This window comes from Leptopilina boulardi, unplaced genomic scaffold (genome assembly GCF_019393585.1).
Source record: "Leptopilina boulardi isolate dan_hultmark-lab unplaced genomic scaffold, ZJU_Lbou_2.1 LbouV2_362, whole genome shotgun sequence".
Lineage (NCBI taxonomy): Eukaryota > Metazoa > Arthropoda > Insecta > Hymenoptera > Figitidae > Leptopilina > Leptopilina boulardi.
The window spans coordinates 4,232,528-4,252,756 of record NW_026137932.1 but is presented as its reverse complement, the minus strand read 5'-3'; the positions used below and the strand labels follow the sequence as shown (position 1 = coordinate 4,252,756).

At 20.0% G+C, this 20,229-nt stretch overlaps 4 protein-coding genes across 4 annotated transcripts in view; 1 reads left to right on the top strand and 3 right to left on the bottom strand.

Moving 5' to 3' along the window:
• Positions 1 to 2,352: 2,352 nt before the first annotated feature.
• Positions 2,353 to 12,809, bottom strand: LOC127286522 (ubiquitin-40S ribosomal protein S27a). Its single transcript, XM_051312966.1, has 4 exons — positions 12,688 to 12,809; positions 5,281 to 5,408; positions 4,602 to 4,819; positions 2,353 to 2,566 (listed from the first exon to the last, which is right to left on the bottom strand). The coding sequence occupies exons 2-4, from the start codon at positions 5,381 to 5,383 to the stop codon at positions 2,417 to 2,419; spliced, it is 471 nt and encodes a 156-aa protein (XP_051168923.1). The 5' UTR covers positions 5,384 to 5,408; positions 12,688 to 12,809; the 3' UTR covers positions 2,353 to 2,416.
• LOC127286521 (ribosome biogenesis protein NSA2 homolog) lies at positions 8,451 to 12,781 on the bottom strand. The gene is made up of 2 exons (XM_051312965.1): positions 12,688 to 12,781; positions 8,451 to 9,417 (listed from the first exon to the last, which is right to left on the bottom strand). Exon 2 carries the CDS (start codon positions 9,357 to 9,359, stop codon positions 8,580 to 8,582), a length of 780 nt encoding a protein of 259 aa, XP_051168922.1. The 5' UTR covers positions 9,360 to 9,417; positions 12,688 to 12,781; the 3' UTR covers positions 8,451 to 8,579.
• Positions 12,810 to 13,029: 220 nt separating the features above from the next.
• On the top strand, positions 13,030 to 16,281 carry LOC127286752 (uncharacterized). The gene is made up of 4 exons (XM_051313330.1): positions 13,030 to 13,167; positions 13,813 to 13,940; positions 14,736 to 14,995; positions 15,354 to 16,281. Exons 1-3 carry the CDS (start codon positions 13,164 to 13,166, stop codon positions 14,988 to 14,990), a joined length of 387 nt encoding a protein of 128 aa, XP_051169287.1. The 5' UTR covers positions 13,030 to 13,163; the 3' UTR covers positions 14,991 to 14,995; positions 15,354 to 16,281.
• The window catches only part of LOC127286750 (N-acetylneuraminate lyase-like), a 29,262-nt gene continuing 24,202 nt past the window's right edge, over positions 15,170 to 20,229 (bottom strand). Inside the window, exons 4-8 of the mRNA XM_051313327.1 lie at positions 19,233 to 19,378; positions 18,554 to 18,722; positions 17,467 to 17,612; positions 16,540 to 16,711; positions 15,170 to 15,505 (exon numbers count right to left, since the gene is read on the bottom strand). Coding sequence (XP_051169284.1) covers positions 15,339 to 15,505; positions 16,540 to 16,711; positions 17,467 to 17,612; positions 18,554 to 18,722; positions 19,233 to 19,378 — 800 coding nt within the window. The 3' untranslated portion in view covers positions 15,170 to 15,338. The remainder of the gene's footprint in view (positions 15,506 to 16,539; positions 16,712 to 17,466; positions 17,613 to 18,553; positions 18,723 to 19,232; positions 19,379 to 20,229) is intronic.

The following is a 20,229-nucleotide window of genomic DNA, read 5'->3' as shown; positions in this document are numbered from 1 at the left end:
GAGATTTCAAAAATATTGAAAAATTGTTTTCACATATTTCCCTCTCTATTTATTTAGGAATTTATTTTTTATTTATTTTTTTAAAATTTTTATTGTCAATTGAAAATTCCTAGTCATTTCATAATTCGTTTTTATCTATATTTCAGATTTTATCTCCCAATTTGTCTATTTTGTTAATTTTTTTTAACTTTCACCATAATTCGATTAATTTGCTAATGTAATATTTTTCAAAAAATTTAAGATAAAAAAATTTTGAATTGATTTAAAAATTATTTAGAACAAATTTTAATAAATCTAAAATTTAAATTAATTGAAGAATTTAAGTAAAATTTGTAATTAATTGAAATTCCTTCTAATTATAAGCAACCATGAATTAAATCTTTATTCAAAATTCAATTTCATTCCAATTTGAATCTTTTAAAATTTTTATTCACATCTAAATTTCAATTTAACTATACAAATTTAGTTTTAATTGTTTTAAATTTCAAATTATCCGAATTTTAATTTATATAAATTTTATTATTGATAAATTGCAGGCCTCGAATCGACTTTAAGACAAAAAAAAGTCGTTTTAGAGTCGGTTTATATTCCAAAAAGTCAAAAAAAAAAGATTTTTTTATTTTGACAAAATTTAATTGGTTATTAAATATTTTACTTTAAATAACTAATGTTATTATAGATATTAAATTTGTTTTATTAATTCTGCAATGAGATTCTATAAAAATATTATCAAGAAAATTTCTTTCAAATATTTCAGAATCGAACTAATTGTAAGACGAATTTTCAAAATTTTATTTAAGTTGGACAAATTTCTAAAAAAAAATTCTTAAAGTTCCATTTTTATAATTTTTTCAAGTCTGATTTAAGCAATTTTTTCTGAATTTAAAATTTTATCATACTTTTTAGTTTTGATGGTCAAAAAAAATTTCAGACAATACTTAATCAAGTTTTACAGATTTTTAAATAAAAAAATTTTTTAAATAATAATAATTTTGGAAAAGTTAAAGTTTGAAATTTTTAGAATAAATTAAATTTCAAAAAATTTAATTAATTTTCAGACAATAATTAAATTTTACAGAACTAAAAATAATTTTCAAAGATTTACAATTTTGATTTTTGAAATTAATTGAAATTTAAGTGATTTTTAATTTAAAATGTTTGATAATTTCTGTATTACTAAAAAAATTTTTAGAAATTGCAGACAAAAATACAATAATTTGAAAACTTTTTAAGCGAAAAATGGTTTCAGATATAGTTGAATTTTCGAAAAATATTATAAAAATCATTAAAAATAATTGAATTTCAGAAGAGTTATAATATTGAAATTATTAAATTTCAAAAAAATTTATATGGAAAATTTTAGAAGCTTTTAAATTGAAAATTTTGAAAACAATTGAATTTCAAAAGATTGTGTTAAATTTCAGACAATAATTGTAATAAGAGAAAAAAAAAATTGAATTCCAAATGTTTTTAATTGAAAAATGCTTTCAGATAATTGGATTTTCGAAGAATATTATAAAAATTATTAAAAATAATTGAAATTTTTTGCAAATAATTAAATTTCAAGTGAATTAAATTAAAAATTGTTGGTAATTTTAATTTGATAATTTTTTTAAAATTATAAATAATGATTAAATTTTATAAAAATTTTAATTGAACAATAATTTATGATAATTGAATTTGTGAAGAATTTAAAATTAATAAATAAATAAAATAAATTAATTTGAAAATAATTAAATTAGTGAAGAATTTTAGTTAAAAATTTGTTAAATAATTTGAAATAAATAAGATCTGAAGAAGATCTGCATTGTATACTAAAAAAAAAATATTTTGTTTAAAAATTTTGTAAAAAAAAAAAATAGTCGAAAAAGTCGTATTTTATTAAAATAACTCAAATAAAGTCGTATAATCCAAGGCCTGCACTGTGTATATGATTTAGCAATTCAAATAGTTATGTAGCATAAAATCTTTCAACTGTTTTGTTGCTCACTGCTAATTAAGCAAAGCAGCATGAGCAATTTGTCACAAATTTTATGTCAATTTGCTCGTCTGTTACATTAAGGTACATTTACTTTCTTTCTTACAAGTTTGTACCTAATTTTTTCAACAAAGTGACATCAAAACAAGATTGTGGATTTAATTTCCAATTTCATATAAATTTGCTAACTTTACTTTGCTAAATAGCAAAAATTCCTATCATAGCAACACTGCTAAGAAAATTTGAAACCTATTTTTATAGTTTGTTAGAAAAAAAATTATTTCTTTTTTGCCGCAAGAAAAATGGAAGTTTTCCTTTTTTTCAAAACTATAAATGAAAGATAAGTGTGATATGTAAAATGAAAAGAATAATAATTGTATCTCCTAGAATTTATTGCAATACAAATAAGATTGCAAAATACAAATATAATATATAAATTTATTTGTCTTCGGGTTTATTAAAGACGAGAGTGTATCCGCACTTTCCGCAGTAGTGGCGATCTTCCATGGCTGCCATGAATACACCAGCTCCGCACTGTTCCGAAGGGCATTCCCGCCTTAAACGATGAATTTTTCCATTTTCGTCCACCTAAAAACAAACACACACATTTTATTTAGGGTCAGCCGGGGTAAATCCGAACGGGGGGTAAATCCGAACGCTAATTATTTCAGCTTAATTAAAATTTTTAAAAATAAGTTCGATATGAGAATTTTTACCTCAGATCCTCTTCAAGAGATTCTAAGTATTATCCCATTTTTCGTTTCTTAATTAGCAACAGCATAAACAAAGATAACGAGTATTGCAAAAAAGATTGAAAATCAAAGATGACACACTTTTAGTATTTTGTCTCGTATTTGAAGAAAAAGAAGCTAAAAATTTATTTTATTATTTATAACTGTTTGTTATGAATACTAGAACAGAAACTATTTTTCATTTTTGCCTTCTGTAAAATTTTATTAATAATATCAGACCGTTCGTATTTACCCAGGAAAATTGGAAAACCGGGGTAAATCCGAACGGTATTTTCAATAATTTGTTTTTACATCAGAGCCACACAAAATTGTTTTTATTTCATTACACTATTATTTTAACATTATAAAAGTACATAGAAAAAAGTTTTTCTTTCTATACGTATCCTCGTTAGTAATTAATAAGCAGAAACTTAATCTCTGTTCTCTCGAAGGAGTGTTTCAATTTTTTTGCCAAATGGTTTGTTGAAAAAAGTTTTTCAGGATCTTAATAAAATTTGGTATTCTACGGTTTTTGGGGTCGCTAATTACCAATTTGAAGTCAGTTTTTCAAAATTCAAAATGGCGGACGAGAATTAAAAAATTCATTGGATTCGCTCGAAAATTGTTACTCGGGGGGTTTCAGGGTTACGAATTTTTGATCATTTTTAAAAATAAGTTTTAGGAAAGTCCGCCATTTTGAATTTAAAAAATTTGACTTTTATTTTTGTATTTACATTCAATCACTCCAAAATACTTTCTGTACCAAGTTTTGCAAAAATCCGTTATGATTTGATAAAGTTATTGAATGTTTTAATTGTGTAATGCATTTTAATTTTTAACCTGTTTGATTTTTGTATTTATATATGATGCATTATTACATAATAGGTTTATTATCGTATTTTTTTTGAGTTTTTATATAAGTTTAACAATTGGAATACTTTAAATTTATTTTCCCTAAGATTTTTCTGAAATACAGTGGCGTTCGTATGTACCCCGGTATTTTAGGAAAGTTGAAAAGTATCGAGGTAAATACGAACGCTAAGTTTCCTGCGATTGTAATTTATCAAAAAATTTTGCTACCCTATAAAATTGTTCTATGGAAGTAAAGTAACAACTTCATGCACCAGAATACCGGAAGTATTTTTTTTTTTTAAAGAAAAAACTTATGTTATTGTTGAAACTTACTAAAAGCGTTCGGATTTACCCCGGTTGACCCTAACACACAATTTTCAAGTTTTTTTTTTCTTCAATTTTATTCAGGACGCATGAATAAGCTTTAAACCAAATTTTTTAGAATTATAATTTGATAAAATCTTATTCTTTAGAATATTTAATTGTTTGAATATTAATGTTTTAGAAAATCCAAATGATCGAAAATCAATTTAACAGAATTTTTATTTAGACGAAAATTAATTTAATCGAATCTCAATTTGATCGAAACTTTGTCTTGTAGAATAACTGTATGGACATTATATCAAAATTTAACTTTTTTGTACCATCTTTTAGACTGAGATCTCAAAATATGTTTAAAATTCCCTTTCATAGAACTAACTACGGTAAATTTTCTGTTTTTAGTCGTTTAAGTAGTGAAGCGAATGACTTTTTCAACGATTTGAACTTCTTCGATTCCAATGAGAATGCATTTGTTTCGAGTTTGCGCACATCAATATTAAAACTATAATAATATACTCTATGTACTATACACTATCACTGTATCTCTATAGGGCTATAAGCCCGTTGGTTCATTAAATAAATAAATAAATAAATAAATATTAATTTTGCAGAATTATAATTTAAAAGAATCTTAATTTTGCAGAAAGAAAAAGAAAAGAAAGAAAATACTAAAAAAAATTTAAGTTAAAAAAAAAGAAAGAATAAAATAAGATAAATACCTTGTAGAATTTAAGAACTGCAAGCTTGACCTTCTTCTTCTTGTGCTTGATTTTTTTTGGGGTCGAGTAATTCTTCTTCTTGCGTTTCTTCGCTCCTCCACGGAGACGAAGCACAAGGTGAAGGGTGGACTCTTTTTGAATGTTATAATCGGACAATGTTCGTCCATCTTCCAATTGTTTACCAGCGAAAATCAATCTCTGCTGATCAGGGGGAATACCTAAACGAATAAAGATAGAAATTAAAGAAATTTTTCCTCCTTTTTTTTAAAAAAAAAAACAATCCTGTTTTAATCAAATTTTTTAATATTTTAAATTTTTCTTATTCACAGTTCCTTGAATTTTCTTTTTCTTCAACTTGCACAAAAAAATTATTTTATTTTACTTATTAAAAAATATAAAAAATAGAAATGAAAAAAAAAACAGAAAATTATAAAACTTAAAAAATAATTTATCAGTAATTTTTAAAAATGTAAAAATTTTTATTTTATTGACGTAAAAAAAAATTATTTCATTTATTGAGTTAACGGGACATGCCCTTTAGTACAATAAATATTATCATTAAGAAAAAAAAAAATGTTTTCAAAAATTCCAAAAAAACAAAATTTTGATTAAAATAAGTAAAACTGTAAAAGAATCTTTAAAAAAAATTGAATTAATTACACTTTTTATTTAATCTTACCCTCTTTATCTTGGATTTTTGCCTTCACATTTTCGATCGTATCCGAAGATTCGACCTCAAGTGTGATGGTCTTTCCGGTAAGAGTTTTTACAAAAATCTGCATGGCGATGTATTATCCAATACACTCACTGAAATCAGAAAAAAAATTTTTTCATTACAATTATTTTAATGAATTAAAAAATAAATTTTTAACGGAAGTTAGGACTTTTTTTTCATCAGTAAAATTCAGAATGTCGGATTCAAAAATTATAAAGGTATTTTTGGAGTTTCTGATTAAGATTTTATAGACAGAATTACAAAATATGAATTAAGAATTAAAATTATGAAATTTAAATTAAAATAAAATATTTTATTCTTTATTTTTTGTTTAAATCGGATATTTTTTGTATATAAATTGCAGATTTCTTGTTACGTAACATTATTCAAAATTTTATTTTTAAGTAGTTTTTTTTTAAATACTTAAACAATAAATTTAATAATAATATTTATTAATTTCTTAATAAGAATAATTCTATAGGAATATTATCAAGAAAATTTATTTCTTATATTTCAGAATCGTAGACGTAAATTTAAAAAATTTTAATTAAGTAGGACAAACTAAAAAAAAAATTCTTACAACAATTCAATTTCAGAGTTTTTATTTGAAAATTTTTTTTAAAATAATTGAATTTTTATAAAGAGAAATATTAAAATTATTAAAATTAATTGAACTTTCGAAAAGTTAAAGTTGAAATTTTTAGAAATAATTAAATTTCAAAAAATTTAGTTAATTTTCAGACAACAATTAAATTTTACAGAACTAAAAATAATTTATCAAATAACTAGCAAAATAAAAAGCGCGCTAAATTAAGTATTTAATTGTTTGTTATAAAGAAATTAAAGATTAAAATTATCAATAATAATTAAATTTATTAGAATATTATTACATATTAAATGATAATAATGAAAATTATATGTTTACAGGCCTCGGATTATACGACTTTTTCCGACTTTTTTTAATAAAATGCGATATTTTTTTACATTTGAAAAAAAATGTAAATAAAATACCTTTTTTTAGTATAAAATGTAGATCTTCTTCAGATCTTCTTCAATTCAATTATTTAACAAATTTTGAACTAAAATGATTCTTCACTAAATTAATTATTTTTAATAATTTTAATAAAATACATCACAAATTCAATTATATCAAAATTATTTTTCAATTAAAATTTTTATGAAATTTAACAATTGTTTATAATTAAAAAAAAAATATCACAATAAAATTGAATTTTTTTTTTAAATTTCAATTCAAAATAAACTAAAATTCAATTATTACCCGAAATTTTAATTCAAAATCAATTAAAAATCCAATAATTATCCAAAATTTGCAATTTAAAATTTAATTATTTACCATGTTTTCAATTTAAAATGAAATAAAATTCAATTATTTTCTAAAATTTCTATTCAAAATTAATTATCCAAATTTTCAATCAAAAATGAACTTCAATTAAATTATTATCCAAAATTGCAATTAAAATTCAATTATTTCCCAAAATTTTCAATTCAAAATGAACTGAAATTCAATTATTTTCCAAATTTAAAATCAAATAAAATTTCATTATTCTCAAAAATTTGAATTCAAAATTAATTGAATTTTCAATAATTAGAATTTAAAAGCATCTAAAATTTAATTATTTCTCAAATTTTCCATCGAAAATTTTTTTTTGAAATTTAATAATTTCAATTATAATTCTAAGGAAATTCAATTATTTTTAACTATTTTAATAATATTCTTTGAAAATTCAACTATCTGAAACCATTTTTCAATTAAAAAGGATTTTCAAATTATTGTATTTTGTCTGCATTTTCTAATAAATTTTTAGTGAAATCATCTAAAATTTTAATTACAAAATACTTAAAGTTTCAATTAAATTTAAAAATTGTTTTCCAAAAATTGTTTGATAAATTATTTTTACTATCCAAAAAAACACATGAAATCAGAAAAGGCCAACTTCAAGTTAGGACAGAAGGACAGACCAAGCATTTTATTATTATATAATTTTAGATAACATTTTTTTAAAAGTAATTAAATTTTCAAAGATTTACAATTTAGATTTTTGAAATTAATTGAACTTCAAGTGATTTTTAATTTTTGTGAGATTTCTTTTGATGAAGAATTTATTAGAAATTACAGACAAAAATTGAATTTGAAAAATTTTTAATTGAAAAATGCTTTCAAATAATTGTATTTTTGAATAATATTATAAAAATCATTTAAAATCATTATAAATTTTGAAAGAGTTACAGTTGACATTTTTAGAAATAATTAAATTTCAAAAGGTTTTAAATTGAAAATTTTGAAAATAATTGAATTCAAGTGATTTTTAATTGAAATATTTTTAATGATTTCACTAAAAAATTTATTAGAAATTGCAGACAAAAACACAATAATTTGAAAATCATTTTTAATTGAAAAATGTTTTCAGATAATTGAATTTTCGAAGAATATTATAAAAATCATTAAAAATAATTGAGTTTCATAAGAGTTATAATTAAAATTATTAAACAAAAAGTGTTAGATGTAAAATTTTAAAATGTTATAAATTGAAATTTTTGGTAATTTTATTTAATTATTTTTTTAAATTGTAAATAATTGTTGAATTTCATAAAAAAATTTTAATTGAAAAATAAATAAAAGTTAATCGAATTTGTGAATTGTGTAATCGAATTTCATTAAAATGATTAAAAATAATTAATTTAGAGAAAAATTTTAGTTAAAAATTTGTTAAATAATTGAAATTCTAATTCGAAGAAAATCGTATTTTCAGGACGAAGAAATTTGAAAAATAAATTGTTAAAATTTTCATTCGATAGAATTTCATTAGATTTAATTTTCATTGAGCCAAATTTTATTTGTTCCAATTATTATTTTTCAAAATTTTCATTAAACCAATTTTCTATATTACAAAATTTTTACAAAACCAAAAATTCATTTCACAGAATTTTTATTTTTGATAAATTTTCATTTGTTCGAATTATTATTTAATAGAATTTCCATTTATAATCGATTTTTCATACTACAGAATTTATACTTGAAATCATTTAACAGAATTTCCAATTGATAGAATCAAATTGATTGATAATTGAATCAATTGAGGTAAATTTATGTAAATAAAATAACAAAAGCAGTGAACAGTTAAAAAAAAAAATAATTTTAATAAAAAAAGCACAAAAATAACAGAAACAATCGGATTATTTTTTTTTTTCAAATTTTATTGATTTCGACGAGATATTAAAATAAAAAAATAATTTTTTTTTCATCATGTGAGAAGAACAGCATTGATGCAACCATCATTTTCCGGATTATTAGTGACTTGGGCATATTTGCCCCAAACAATTTTTCCCGTTTGCGTGACAAGACCCAATTCGGAAATATTCACTTCGATGACAGTGCCCTTTGTAATAACTCCAAGTGTCGTGAATAATGATGAATTTGGATTTCTCTTGACGCCAATTATTGGCAATTGAAATGTTGCCTTTAATTCGGGATGTGTTACGTGTGCTTTTTTAAAACGTAACGCCATTGGTCTTATGAAACGTTCGAATTTTGGTGGTTTACGTGTAAAACTTTCGCCCACATATGTCACCTTTGTCACCATTCGTTTCCATGATTTTCTCTTTGTTTTTCCACTTCGCAATACACGAAATACCTCAGCGTCCGATTGTGTTCGTGTTTTTGGTATTGGCACATCCCATTTGCCAGCTTTTTCTTTACGTTTTTGTTTTATCATATTTGAAAGGACTTTTGTATTATTTGTAATGTTACGATCAAGTAAATAGTGTGGAATTGCTCCCTTATTTGGTAATTCATTTTCTTTTTTGCCCTTTTTCTCCTCGTGTGCTTTAATTTTGCGTTTCATTTGAATTTTTTCATTGCGTCTTTCTTTGTTGAAAATTTTTGCCTTAATACCGCGTAATGTACGCGCTTTTTCAGCAAGTTTATGAGGGGCACGTGCCTCACGTTTACGTTTACGCTCCTCATAATCGAGACGACGTCCGTAAAGTTTACGGTGACGTTCTACGTATTCGTTTTGCGGCATATTTCTGTTTTATTTCTTTTTTTACTTTTGTCTCAAGTGTAATTAATATCTCGTGATTCTGAAAAAAAAAAAAAAAAAAACAATTTTTTAGTAGAAGAATAATTTTTTTTCGTAAAGAAAAACAAAAATTTTTTTGAAATAAATTTTTTTTTTAAAATATTTTGTTTAAAAAAAATATAAAAAAACAAAAATTGTATTTGTTGAATAAATTTTGAATTTCATTACGAATTCAAATTTATATATAATTATTTATAATTTATCAAATAAAATAAAAATAATTCAACAAACAAAATTTTAGAGAATCAAAATGGAAAATTTGTAAAAATTGGATAAAAACAATGATTACTTATAATTTGAAACAAAAAACACAAAAATAAGTTTGAAAATTTTTATGTAATTAATAATTTTAGAAAAAAAAAATTCTGTTTTACAATTTAAAAAATAAATTTTAGCTGAACATAATTTATTTTTTTGAAATTGTAAAACAGAATTTTTTTTTCTAAAATTATTAATTATTATAAAAACAGGATTTCTTCAAAAATTTCAGAAAAATTTGAATTTTTCCAAAAATAATAGGAGAACGTCCTTAAATTAAAAAGAAAAAATTAAATATATATATATGTGAAACATATTAAAAAAATACTTAAAAAAAAATATTCTTTAATTTTGCATGTAATAAAATACGTTAAAATGTGAAAATAAAACATTGTACACGATAAAAACTTACCTGATTTTATTTTTATTTTTTTAACAATTCGCATCTCAAGTTTCTTCGATTTTCAGTTTATTTTTGTACACTTTTCTCTTTTGTAAATCACAAAAGAAAATTTTGTCATTTTTTTACGCTGTTTTAAACTGTTTATAAATAAACAATCAAACACGACTGTTTAAATCCGTTGGTTAGCGACACTAAAAATTTTTTTTTAATTTAAATATAAATTTTTATCCTCCCGTACACTTATAAAATTATTAACAATTTTTTCATAAATAACATAATTATAAATAATTAGTTCTTAAAAATAATTTGTTTTCATTTTAAAATTTTCCATTAACTTTTTTTTTTCTTTGAAATAAAAAATCATTAAAATTCAATTCAATAATAAAAATGTTTCAAATGGGTAAAAATTAAAATTAATTAAACCTGTTTTTATTTATTTTTGTCGCAAAAAAAAAAATAAAAAATTGTCAAAATTCGACAAACGTGTTTTTAAATTTTTTCTTTTGCAAATTCCATAATTTTTCCTTTTGTATAAAAATCTCTTCATGCATTTTCAGTTAGTTATTTAATAAAAAAAAAATTTATTTAATAAATTGATTTTAATGAAATTAATCGACATAAATTTATTAATTAAATAAAAATTACAAATAATTAAATTTTGTCCGTTTATTTCTTCTAAATACGAAGCTGAAGTACGCAACGTTTATAATAAACGATTTTTAAAGAAAATTTTTTTTTAAAAATGAAAAATTCTTTAATTTTTTGCCTAAAAAATATTTCTTGAAGTTTTCATTAATATCAACAAATTATTAAAAAAAAAAATATTTTTTAAGCAAAAAATTATAGAATTTTTATTTTAAAAAATCGTTTATCATAAACGTTGCGTACTTCAGCTTCGTCTCTTAATAAATAAATTTTCATTAAATTAAATTTTTTTTATTTATCTTTTAATTAAAATTTGAAAAATATAACAAAATACTTTTCAAATTATCCCTGAAAACAAAAAAAATACTATTTTTTTTTTTTTTAAATTATAAACTATCGTTAAATTACATTTCCTAAAAGAAATAAGTAAATTAATATTAAAATATTTTAAAAACTATTATTAAAATACCTGAAAGCGAATAAAATATTTTGAAAAAATTGAAAATTAAAAAAAAAAAAAATGAAAAAATCACTGTAAATCGAAAATACGTTTTTATATTCTTTACCCGAATATCAAAGATAAATCTTTATTCGTGTACAATGTATTTTCATGACATGCGGAAAGTGAAAAAAAATGCATTTTTTTTTTTTTTTTAATTAATAATTGGGACTTTTAAAGTAGATAAAAAATCTATCAAAAAAAATTTCCAAGTTAAATATTCAAATTTTTACTTTTCAAAAAACAAAGACAAACAAACAAAATTCATCATTTAATTATTTAATTAATTTAATTTTTTGCCAATTAATTATTTGGTAAAGAAAAAAAAAATGAAATTTCACATAAAAACTGAAAATTTAAATCTTATTGAAAAGAAAATAACAAAAAAAAAGAACTCAAAAGAAAATTGAAAAAAATTACACATTCAAAGAATATTTTAATCTTGTGCTCCAAAATTATTATTTTAAAAATATTTTTCTCGTACTTTTCTTTTTTTTTAACTGTTGATACGAAAAAATAATTTAGAAATTAATTTTTTATTTCTTTTCAATAGTTTATTCAATAACTCAAAAATTTGAAAAAAAAAATTAAAAAAACGTTCTTTTAATTTTATTTTTCTAAAGAATAACAATAACAATAATAATAATAATAATAATAAAAACAATTAACAATCGAAACAAAACAATAAAATCACTGTAAACATGCGTCACATTTTTTTTTTCAATATCAAATCAAAATAAAATTTTTCCAAAATACGAACGTAAGAAATTTTTATAAAAAAAAAAAATAAAAACAAAAATGATTACATCCAAATTCATGTAAAATTTTGTTAAATTAACACTTTTATCAAGAGTAAATTAATGTATCAATGAAAATTAGAAACAAAAATCACTTTTTTCGAAATAAAACATTTTCGTTGCTTTTTTAAAATTTTCAAAATCGTATAAAATTAAAAAACAGGCAAAAACAAAATTTTTTAATGAATAAAAATTCACCAATATTACATTTAAAAAAAAAAAACTAAACTAAAATTCAGAAAAGGCGCAATGAAATGTGAAATGTTTTCAACACCAAAATGGCATACGAACCTAACCTCAAAATTTTCAATCTTCTTCGAAACACTTTAAAACAATTGTTTTTTTTTATTCCACTTTCAAAAAAAAAAACGGAGCAAAAAAAAAAAATAATAATAACCGAAAAACTAAGAAATTAATCACATTTATAAATTGTGAATTATAGATTTATTTATACAATTTTTTTTACGACACGTGACGTTTTTACATTCTGTCTTTAACCGGAAAACAAAAATGCATCACTCACAATTTTCACGCAATAAACATAAATTATTTACAATTAAATAAAATCAAAATTTATTTAAAATGATATTCATGGAGCAATAAATATATAAAAATGAGAAATAATAAGAAAAATAAGGTAAATAATGGAGGAAATTTTATTGAACATACCTAGAAACACGCCATGTGCAGGAAGAAAGGAACAGTCAGTGATGCCAACTGAGGGAAAATTGTTAGAGAAAACGGAAATTACGCACTGTCAACCATTTTGTTACAACCAATATCAAAAGTGTAATTAAAATTTAAAGCATCAATTAAATTATTATTTAGAAAAAATTATAAAATTTTTAATCAATTATTTTTAAATATTCTTTTCAAAATTGAAGACATTAATTTTTCTAAATGCCAGTTATTTCTTTTTTTCATTTTATTATTTTTTTGTTAAAAAAAACTTGAATTAAAATTAAATATGTTTGAATTTGACAATTTACATCCGGTCAATTGTCATTAATGTCAGTTTTTCATTCTTTGATGCTTTTTTTTTGACTTTACAGTTCGAGTGTATAAACAAAATAATAATTGATTTGTATTTTTTTAAAGTGTATATATATGTGAACTTAAATTCAGAATTTTAATTTTTGTCAAAAATGGGTAAGTATTTATTAATATTTTTTCGGACAATTTTGTCATTTGGTTATTTTAAGTTTGCGTGCGTAAAATTTTTGAGGTTATGTTTATATCAAACAAACTTTTAATTTTCTTTTACTTTCTAAATTTATAATAACAAAAATTTTAAAGTTAGATATAAATTTGAGATTAAATTCCTCAAAAAAAAAAAAAAAATTATGTTAATATTTTCATAAAAGGGAATTTTTATTAATTATTTACACAAAACTTTTGTTTTTTTTCCAATTTTTTTACATTCTTGTCCATAAACTTGAAATGGTTCGGAATATTTTGAAAATTTAGACGAATGATTTAATTTTGAAAATAAGTAATTATTTATATATTTTTTTTTTTTTTGTTAATTTTGTAATTTTGGAAAATTTATTTTTTAACTTTTAATTGGAAAAAAATTGAAATTTTATTTTTATAAGGGGGAAAAAAATATTCTATTACGCAAAAAAAATTTCGTTTGTATCATTAATAATAATTTATTAAAATTTTTTTATTAATGAAGTTCTGTATATTTTTTGTTAAATATATTAATATTTAATAAATTTTTTTTTTATTATTGACCAAAAATAAAAATTAAATTATTGTATAATTTTTTAAAAATGTTTCTATTTTTTTTAGATGAAAATCTCGAAAATGAATGTGAGGATTTAGTTGATGAACTTTCTGACATGAGACAAAGATATCCTGCTTATTGTTCTTATAAATTAGAAAAATGCCTGAAATTAACAAGAGAAATTAATACAATGGTAACATTTTTTTTTAAATTTAATATTTTTTTTTAGTATTATAAATTTTTGAAAAAATTTTTTTTTTACAAATTTTAGACAATAATTGAATTTTAGAAAATTTTTAATTGAAATTTTTTTAACTAATTAAATTTTTTAAAATTACTATTATAATTTTGATTTACGAAGCTGAAGTACGCAACGTTTATGATAAACGATTTTTAAAGAAATAATTTTTATAATGAAAAATTCTATAATTTTTTGTCAAAAAGATTTTTTTTTTTGTATAATTTGTTGATTATTGAAAACTACAGGAAATATTTTTTAGGCAAAAAATTATATTTTTCATTTTAAAAAATTATTGAATTTATTGATTTAATGAAAAAATTTATACTAAAATTTATAATTGAATTTTCAAAGAATTTTATTAAATAAATAAAGTTATTAATTAAAAATTATCTGAAAATGTTTTATTTGTCGAAGAATTTTATTTAAATGAATGTTTTAAATAATTAAATTTTGAAAAATTAACAGTTAAAGCTTTTTTTTGGCCATTAATTAAATTTTAGATTTTCAATATTGAAAATTTGAAAAATATTTAAAGGTGTGAAAAAACTTTATACAAATTTATCAAATAAATAAAAAAAAAAATTATTGAAAATATTTTTTTTTTAGAAAAATTTAAATATTTTGCAATTTTACAAAAAAAATAAAGAAAAGAAAACTAATTTAAAATTTTATTTATTAATTTATTTTTTATCGATTTTTTGTCGATTTTAATAAAGCAAAAATATATAATAAATATAATTTTTACAGGATATGAAGACTGATTCAATACATATGAGTAAAATAGAAAAACCATTGCAATTAGATGGTGAAAGAAGAGTAATATATGAAAAGTATATGTCAAATTTATCAAATAAAAATTCCATTTCGAGAAAAACTTGGAAAAACATTGGGACAGATTTAAATGATTTGATAAAAATTGCCGATCAACTTAGAGGAGAAAAAAAATCCTCCATTTCTCATAGTATAAAAAAATTAACACAAGAAAAATTAATCAACTCATAATTTTTGTAAGTTTATTTTAATTATTAAAATTATTTTTAAAATAGCAACATTTTTTACATAATATTTATATACATATACATAAAAAGTACATTTTTTTTGTGTACTTATTTAAAAAAAAAAAAAAAAAAAATTGCCTTGCCCGTAAACTACAAATAAATAAATATTTACCTTAGTAAAACTAAATTTTAATTATTTATTTTATTAAATATATTTATAACATTTTTACAGGCAATAATTTTAAATTTTAAAGTTGATTTGAAAAAAAAATTATTTATTTATAAAATTAAAATTAAATTCAAAAAAGTGTGAAATTGCAACAAAAAAAAAATAAATAAAATTACAAAACATTTATTTCAAATTCAGAGATTCAAGTTTATCGAGGACCTCAGCCTTTAATTCTTTCATCATTTTTAATTCATCCTCGGAGGAGAAACGATTCCATGGAATTCGAGAATCACCAAAATTAAAAGGTGTCAAATGATTCATCGCCAGCTTTACGCCATGGGGTCCGTGACCTGTAAATTTTTTTTTCTTTTTATAATAAGAGATTTTATTTTTATTTTATTTTTTTTAATTTACACATTAAGGTCATGTTCAATAAGACTTAAAGAAGTGGAGCCAAAAAAAAAAAAATATTAAACTCAAGGAAATTTTTTCAAATTTGACAAAAATAGTCGAAAATTGTTGTGTTTTTTATTTATTTTCTTTAAGAAACTTATTGAAAAATTAGAAATTAATTTAATTTATTTAATTTAATATTATTATTTTTATTTATTAGTAGTCCACATCTTTCGGTTTTGGACGAATTTCCGGTTTTTACACTCTTTACATTTTACTTTAATTATTGTTAATTTAATTATTTAATCATTAATTCAATTTATTATTTGTCATTATATTAATGAAAAAAAAAAGTTTTCAAAGAAATTAAATTTTTTGCTATTTTAACAATTCCTTGAGTTTAAGAACAATATTTTCTTTTTAAATAATTTGTTTGAAATAATTATTTTTCATTTGCCTTTAAGAATAAAACTTCAAAAACATGGCCTTAATGTTGAAATAAATTGAGCATATTTTTGGAATATTTAATTTTTCAGTAGAAAAAAATAATTTTTTCCCTCGCACAGTGTTGATAATTTTTTTTATAATTTAAAAATACAAATTTTTTTTATAATTCTCAAGAATGAATTTAAAAACAAATTCACCTTTTTCAAAAAATAAAAATTCCAAGAAAATATTTTGAAATTATCAAATTTTTGGTATGTACAAAAAAAAAAAAAAAAAAATTCTAAAAGAGATGTGAAAATTAAATATTTCAAAAATATGCTCATATGATAATTAAATTCTAATTAATTCTATGTCAATGACCATAAAATAATTATTATGTACTATATATGGAAATTATATATATTATAATAATGGTATAAATGATAGATATATATTATTTTATAGAAATATTATATATTATTATATAATAATATTATTTATTATTTTACAATAATATTATTATATTTTTTGTATTACGAAAAAAAAATTGTTATATTTTTAATACCGTATTTTTTAAAAATATGAAAAGCTTTTGTAAGAAGCTGTTGATTATTTTGCGCTTTCTCAAGATCTTTAAATTTCCATGCTTCTGGAATTGATAGACAAAGTTTTGTCAATAAACTTGACATTGGCAACATGAAAGATTCCGCTCCTAAAGCGCATGCCAGATATGTTAACTGTAAAATATTATATATAAAATCAAATTTATTTTCTATATATGTGAAAGAAAAATTTCTTTTTTCATTTTATTAAGTGTCATAAAAAATATATATATATATTAGACACGTATTTTTTCAAAATTAGAAAAAAAAAATTTCTATTTATTTAATGAATATTTATGAATTTATTTTATTTTTGTCTATATATATATATACAATTCTAATTTTTAATTTATATTTTTTTAAATTTAAAGTTATTTTTTTTTTATTTTCAGGATCACTTTGAAATTTTGCTGAAATAATTATTAATAGTTAATGCATTTTTTTTTGTACTTTTAAAATAATCTTTAATTAAAATTTTTGATAAAATTGAAAAGAAAAAAATAAAACTTTTAAATTGACGTCGCAATAATTTTGCCATAGTAAAAATCATATTATTTTGAGAAAATACAGAATGTAAAATGAAAATTGAGACTTGTACTAATCTCAATTAATTTCAATTAATTCTATTAACTAGTCTCACGATTATTGAAAAGAGGCCGGAATCAAAATATAGAAATGCAATAAATTTTTTAAAAAATAGAAAATTATAAGATTACGCAATATATATAATATTCTTTTATATTATAATTTTGTACTTTTAAAATGAAATTATTAATTTTATACACAATTATTATCAGGAGATTTAATAATTTACTGTAAACACTTTTTTATAATAAAAAAAAAAAAATATGTGTGGAAGGAATAAAAAAAATTTTTGTTTATTTTATTACCTCTTCATTGACAAAAGTGACAATAATTTTTTTACATTTAATTTCAAGTAATTGATTGGCTTCCGCTAAATCGGTAAATGTGTATTTCAAACCAACGAGTGTTGGAATTTCATTTCCATAATTTTCCATAAATTCGACAATGTTCACTGAAATAAATAATACCAAAATTTGAATATTTTGATTCATAAACTAAAATGAAAAAGAACTAATTAATCTAAAATAATTTTTGAAAAATTCAATTTAAAATAATTAACATTTTTTTTTTATTAACGGGACAAAAGTTAAAATAATTACAAATTTTAGAAAGGTGAAATAATTTAAAATATCAATTTTCTTCAGAATTGTAATTTTTTAATTAATTTATTTATTTCCCATTCGATGAATTTTCATTTCTTCTAATTATTTTAATTGACAGAATTTATTTACCTCTTTTTAAAACCGAATTTTTACCGAACTGAATTTTTATCAGGATTTTCATTTAAAAAAAATTTCTTCGTTTTATCCAAGTGTTTATTTTTTCAGTCGAATTTTTAAAATGACCAAAAAAAATTCAATATCACGGAATTTTTATTTTTGTCCGAATTTCTATTTAATACGAATTATTATTTTGATAGAATTCTAATCAATTAAAAATTTGCAACTAAAATGAAAATTCGGTAAAATGGAAATTTTTTTTTCAAAATAAAGAATTTTTTTTTTTAAATTCAAGTTACTTAAAAAATTCTATTGAATGAGAATTATATTAAATTAAAATTCGGATAAATTAGAATTATTTTTAATAAATAATGTTTTTAAAAAATAATATTATTTATAAATAATATTATTTATTAAAAATAATTCTATTATTTAACAATTAGGTAAAGAAAAATTGTGTTAAATAAAAATTCAGTGACCTGAAAAATTAGATTTTAAATAAAAATTCGTTTAAAAACAAAAAATTTTTTAAAATACGACCTGAGGTAAATTTTTTAATAGGGGGGGTTATTATTGTCATTTTTATTAGATGTGGGGTAATGTGGCACTTTAATTATTTGGGATTAATTTTTGTAAATAAATAAAAATATTTTTTATGTAAAAAATATTATACCATTTACAGGAGCTCTTCTTGGTGTGTAATAATAAAATAAAGGAGTTTTTGGAGCTGCATTGGATACAAGTCGTAAATAAGTTGCCAATTCCTTTCCATTGGTAGGACGAAAATAAACTTCCGGTAATGTAAGCAATGAATCTACTTTTAAACTTTCAGCATGTTTTGCCTAATAATATAATTTAATGAAAACAAATTTATAATTTCAAAGAATTTGAAATAGAAATCAATATTTAATTGAATTTTTATTCATCTAAACATAAAAAATATAATTTATAGCCCATTTGAAAATTAACGATATTATAATCAAAATTTTATTGATGAATTGTGATTATATAGTTAGTTTAATTTTGTAACTCCTGCTAAAATATATTTTTGATATTTATTTATTTTTCGATTTTTAATTATATTTTGTAAATTTTTTAATTATTATTTGAAAATTACACATAAATTAAGAACTATTATATTTAATCCTTATAATAAAAGGAAAATTAAATATTAGAAATAAAAATTTTTATATTTTCAAAATCGAGTCATTTTAAATATGTAATGTTATTAATTAATAATTAATATTAAATTATTAATTAATCATTAATAATTAATAATTAATATTGAATTATTAACTAACAATTAATAATTGTGAAAAAAAATTGAATAATAATAAAAATTTTATAAGAACCAATTCTAAAACATCAGGAAGTGGTGCACCTCCAACTTGAACCATTAAATGCAATTTTTCCAATTTTGACGCTTTAACCCATTCTTCAGTGAGAGCTTTTCTTTCGTTCAAAGACAAAGCCTGACCTTCTGCAACTGTCCCACCAACTGTAATTTTAAAAATATTTATTTTTTCATAAAAAAAAAAATTTAAGAAATTTCATTAAAATTATTTATTTTTTCATTAAAATGATAAATATGTTAAGAAATTTTATTAAAATTATTATTTTTTTTTTCATGAAATAATTATTTTTTCGATGAATTTTTAATTTTCAAATTAAAATTTCATACATTTTCTTTTTATACGACTTTTTACATATATAACAAATTTTTTAGCTACTAAATTTTTGTTTGTCATTAGAAATTTTATTTTACCATTTATTTTCTTTACATGCGACTTTTTATTTAAAATAATTTTAATTTAGGAGAATTTTAATTCTAAAAAAATTCTCATTCAATTGAATTGTTTTTTATGTAATTCGAATTTTTAAATTGACATAATAAATATCAATTCACCGACATTTTTATTTGTACGAATTTTTAAGACGCCGAATTTTTATTTGCGTTAAAAATTACAAATGACTGGTACAAGCAATATATTGAAACAGAAAGATTTCGGTGCAGTTTTTAAAATTAACCAATCGGACAAAATAAAAATTTGGCGTCTTAAAAATTCGTAAAAATAAAAATTCGATGTATTAGAATTTTTTGTCATTTAAAAAATTCGAATCACATAAAATTCAATTGAATGAGAATTCTTCTAAATTAAAATTCGATTAAATTAAAATTCTCAATATAATTTTTTTTTTCTTATAAATTTGTCTATATTGAATTAAAACTTCTATACAGTTGGTATAATAAAAAAAATGTTAGTATAAGGTAAAATAAATATAATTTAAAGTTGTAAATGCAAAAAATAAATTTTTATTGTTTACATAAATTATTTTTTCAACTAAACA